We start from the raw sequence: 5000 nt of genomic DNA, 5'->3' as shown, positions 1-5000 counted from the left end.
AATGTCTGGAGTGAAGAGCTCAGTCAGAATAAATCCACAGAGCAGCCTTCAGTTGTTTGCTGCTCCGACTGTCGCCGGGCGGAGGAATAAAAACACAGCGATTCGTAGTTACAGGTGATTTTACACTAATAAAGACATAATCGTGAATATCATACTACATGCCAATAGATCCCTTAAACCCGACACACTGGTCCAGTAAAGTAAAGTCAGAGCACATGTGGAGGAGACGGAGATGTTAACATCAGTAACATCGTATCAGCTCCAGGTGTTCGGCTGATAACTCCACCGCTCTATATAAGGCTCTCCTACAGCTCATTGTGAGTGAATGTAGGGCAGCATCCTCATTAATAAACTGAATCACAGAACGAGCGTGGCACCTTTTCCATTTCAAGGCGCTGTCTTCCTCCCTCGCAGCCAGCGGCCATGTTTATGCTCTGGAAATAAATGTGTTGCGTTACATTCCTGCTGCCCGCGGACATGGAAAGAGTCTGTAAGGAGCTATGTGAGGCATGTAAACCTGAAGCTGGCAGTCACATGACCGTATGGAGGCGGAGCTGCTGCAGCACCAGGAATAGAACCCATTGTCTTTTAATAAACTCCTGTTCAGTATCAAACAACCTGTTGCTTATTATATGAAATAACGCATCAAGCATCAGATCCCTTTGACGTGAGACACAGCGCACTACACTGCACTAATGCAAGTATGTGAAGTCAGACACAGTAAAGTTCAACATACTTCTCTCTGGACTGCATCATAAAAACCTCTAGCTCCTTTTCCACTGGTTAAAAAACCTGCTAACATCAGGCTTTTGTCTGCAAGGGAAAAGGGAACAACTGGCATTCATACCCCGGTGAACTCACTAATTTTCACCAGTTTTCCTGCTGCTGTCTTTCAGAGACAGACTCAAAAGTATTAGAGGTTCTGTAAACGATCATCACGGGCACTAGTAGTTGCACTAGAGCACCAGCATCTCAGACCAAAGCTAATGCGTCATCAGCCACACCTCCGACCTCCTTCAGACACAACTGCATAAAATTTCCCTGTGAACATGCGAGCCAATAAAAAACAATCTAACCACAACCATTAGCGTAGCATCGCTGTGATACAGCCAGCTAGCGATAGCAACTTTTGCCAAACACATTCATAATGGGTCATACTATTATACTACTACTATACTACACATAATGGTCCCCCATCGGCACCAATGACAATGATGGAGCCTGTAAAGACACTGATGGAGCTGGTAAAGGCCAACCCGGGAACCTGTCCTCTAATGGGACATCTCTGTCTTAGCCACAACAGCAATCTGTGACTGTAGTGGTTTCATTCAAAAACATTTGTAAATATCCTTTTGTTTTAATTTTTCTTCCAACCTAACACTGTACAGCAGGTGAACTCAAAAGACGTCCATGTAGATTCTACCTGTTTATTAACTTCATCAGTTTATGAATCTTCATTAAGACGTCACGTCACAGACCAAGAACCAGGAGTGGACGAGTCATCAGAGAGAAATAAATACAGCCATAAACCCAGAGAGATGTCGACCAGGTCACATGATGATATATTGAGAAAGAAACCTTAACACTTTGCAGAGAAATCAGGGAACTTTCATTTTCATTTTTAAAATTTAATCATCGCTCAGAACCTTTAAGTTAAGAATATTTGTACTTACGAGATCTCATCATTCTCAAACTCCAGGACTCCATGTGTGTCCTCAAAGTCCTCACCGCCTCCTTTAGCCGTCCCCTCCATGGTTTTGTACGGCACCACCACAACACCGCGAGCCCCCGAGGTGCGGACCACCTTCACCTCCATCACCCCGATGCTCTCGCTCACGGTCACCACCGGCTCCTCGAACGTAAAGATCCCTGCGTGGTCGTCGTCGAAGATGGTGACAGTGGCCGTGCACGGGAGACCTAAACCTGCGAGAGCATCCACGTGGTTCGCCTCGTGTCCGTCTGAGCCGGCGCCCTCTGATATGACCTTCACATTGCTGAGGTGAACCAGGAAATGCTCATCTTCCTCAAAAATATCATCGTCGATAATGTCAATGCGGATTTCCTTTTCAGTCTCGCCTGGCTTGAAGACGATAGTTCCTTCAGTGAACCTGTAGTCCGAGCCGGCGTTAGCAGTGCCGTCTTCAGTCCGGTAATCCACTGAGACTGTGCTCGTTAGGTCTCCACCTCGACGCACCATGTTCAGTGCCACGCTGCCACAGTTCTCCAGACACTGGTAAGTACCAGGGTCAAAGAAAACCTTGGAGGAAAAATCGTTCAGTGAAACCTCGGAGCAGATGTCGTGCTGGGCGGCCCTCTTGGCCTGGTCAGCGGCGTGCTTCTTCAGGATGTTGCCTGCTCCCGTCATGATCCTGGTTGCCTGACAGCGGTAGAAAGCCCGACTCTTCTGTTGCTGGGTTAAAACCTGATAATTAGCAAGCTCCATCAACTGCTCCGTCTCCTTCTCTGGATGTTTCTGTTTCAGCTCCTTCAGGATCCTGGCCACCTCTCTGCGGGCCTCCTCCTCGTCCAGCTCCTTCACACCAAAACCTGTCTCTCCGTCCAGGAACTCCTCTCCGCGGGAGTTGAGCATTTTGCCGTCCATTTCAATGTCGACCTTTGAGGGAAGCTCTGGTTCTCCCTCGGTTTCGATGATCACTCCTTTCCGTTTCCCTGCTCTGTATCGTTTGTACATGTATTTGTAAAAGAGGAGCCTACGGTCGGCCACATAAGCAAACCCAACACAAATGGGGAAGAAGAAGAGCGTGAGAAGCCCCTCCCATATCTCAACAACACCTGGGGAGATGACGGCCAGGATCAGGTAGAGCCAGATGTACGCAAAGACGCTCCAGGTAGCAGTGACGAAGAACACCCGGAGGTGCTTCACTCTCCTGGTCTGTCCGTCAGGAATGACGGACACACAAAGGCCGATGATGACAAACATGTTGAAGGCGGCACTTCCTACGATGGTGTTGGGGCCCAGCTCACCGGCGTCAAAGTTGTGACCGCAGACCTCCACGACTGACAGGAGGATTTCTGGGGCGGAGGAACCCAGAGCCATCAGTGTCAGGTTGGACACCGTCTCGTTCCAGATGCGCACCGTTGTGGTGATCTTCTCGCCATTTGGTTTCTTGATGGTGATCTGTCTCTCTTGGGAGGTGATGACCTCGATGGACGCCATGAAGCGGTCAGCGATGATGGAGACACCCAGGAACATGTACGCCAACCCCACAAAGTAGATGGTGGCTCTGGCGATGCGGTCGGTGAAGGTCGGGTTGTCTGGCTTCCACACCGGCAGGATAACTCCCTCTATGCAGGTTGTGCTCCCGCCACATTTGGTGCGGTTGCTGCCCGTGCTGTTGGACTGGAGGGTCGCAGCAGAGCCTCCCGCTGCCGAACATGGAAGTTCAGAGGAAATGATGGTCAACAGGAAAAGCAGTTGATGGGTGAACAGGGATGAGGTCCTGGCTCGGCTCATGGTGATGCTTGAGCTCCCTTAAACCTGCAAGACACAGAGGGAGACTTCAGTCCTTTGGTTTCTGATCATGTTTGAATTGTTTGTTACACAACATCTTTTTCCTTTAGGAAATGACTAGTCTGATACCATATTATATCAAATATAAGCCCACCTTTATTTTAGAGAACAGACAGTTTCCCCAAGACACTGTTCAAAGGTGAGGTAGTCCTTTGTTGAAGCCTTTTCTCTCTTAGCAGTGATACATGAAAAACTTCCATTATACATGTAGAATATAAGATTGAACACTTGTGTCCAGAGGCCACTGTCTCATGATCTGTCCCAGCTGTGGAGGAGAAGTGTTTTTCTTTCTCTTCCTGACCCGAAGTTTCTCAGTGGCGGCCATGATAAGGAGCTTCAGTGCTTCCTGTCTTATCTCCTTTAGTGAAGGATGAGACTGTCCAACCACAGCTGCTCCTCCAACCTGAACCACCACCAACCCTCTGAACTAAGAGAGACCTTAGTTGTCATGGTTACAACAATAAACACGTAGACTGTACTGCAGGCGCACCTACCTTCATCGCCATGGTTACTACGGTATATGTCATGGCTTGGTTAGCTTCATTATAACGAAGCACGCACACACACACACACACACACACACACTCACACTACTAACAAATGTATGAAAAGGTCAATTTGAGAGATTGTGCTTCACAGACTTTCTCATCACATCATCACCTCCGACTCTTTGGATGGAAGTTTTTCCATCGTTTATTGTTCAATTAAAAGATCATCAATGAGTGAATGAATAGTTTCAACCACTAATTTACATAAACTGCAGTGATACTTTATCACCATATTTTTTAATTGACATTTATTCGTTGAATCAGTTGTTCGGGGAGAATCACTGTAGTTGTATCTGTCAGTTTATCTGTTTGATTGATTTATGGTTTAATTGATCAGTTGCTCATCTCTCACGTTCTCCTTCATGTTGACTGCTATAAAATCAGCTGGACTTTAAATCGTAATTTAAAAAATCCTTTTATTTTTCTGTTATATTGATGTATTTAAAGATGTTCTATTATTCATCTGTCTTAAGTTTCTGGTTCTGTCACTTTGCTGCTGTTAAACTGCAGATTAATAAAGGAATAACTTTATATTTTATATAATCTATATGAGCTTCATTTAAAACGACTTTTTCTTACCTTCACATGAACTTTAAGGAAACAATAAACATCATTTTATGCACCAGTATAACATCACTTTACCATATGTATTATTATATAAACTAATGAGTTACAGTGTCTCTGTCTCTGATGTGTCCTCTCTGATGTGTCCTCTCTGATGTGTCCTCTGTGACAGTAGAAAATCAGAAACCTACCGTCACTCAAACAGTTTCAGTGTCTGACAGAAGATAAAATCATTGACGGATCAAAATGTCCACAAAGACATGAGAGGAGCTTTAGGTCCTGGAGGCAGAGACACTGAGGGACATGGATAAGGAGACGTCCAGCCTGTCAGAGAACGTGGAGACGAGGAGCAGAAA

General features: G+C 46.1%; 1 protein-coding gene across 3 annotated transcripts in view; it reads right to left on the bottom strand.

Moving 5' to 3' along the window:
* Positions 1-5000, bottom strand: part of LOC130166859 (sodium/calcium exchanger 1-like) — a 15548-nt gene that overhangs the window by 10521 nt on the left and 27 nt on the right. For all 3 annotated transcript variants that reach the window (XM_056372668.1, XM_056372669.1, XM_056372670.1), the window contains exons 1-2: positions 4836-5000; positions 1674-3499 (exon numbers count right to left, since the gene is read on the bottom strand). The exon at positions 4836-5000 is cut by the window's right edge and continues 27 nt beyond it. In XM_056372668.1, coding sequence (XP_056228643.1) covers positions 1674-3475 — 1802 coding nt within the window. In that variant the 5' untranslated portion in view covers positions 3476-3499; positions 4836-5000. The remainder of the gene's footprint in view (positions 1-1673; positions 3500-4835) is intronic.

The sequence above is a fragment of the Seriola aureovittata genome, chromosome 3 (assembly GCF_021018895.1).
Source record: "Seriola aureovittata isolate HTS-2021-v1 ecotype China chromosome 3, ASM2101889v1, whole genome shotgun sequence".
Taxonomy (NCBI): Eukaryota; Metazoa; Chordata; class Actinopteri; order Carangiformes; family Carangidae; genus Seriola; species Seriola aureovittata.
The sequence above is the reverse complement of the archived record's forward strand: the minus strand, read 5'-3'. Positions and strand labels throughout refer to the sequence as shown.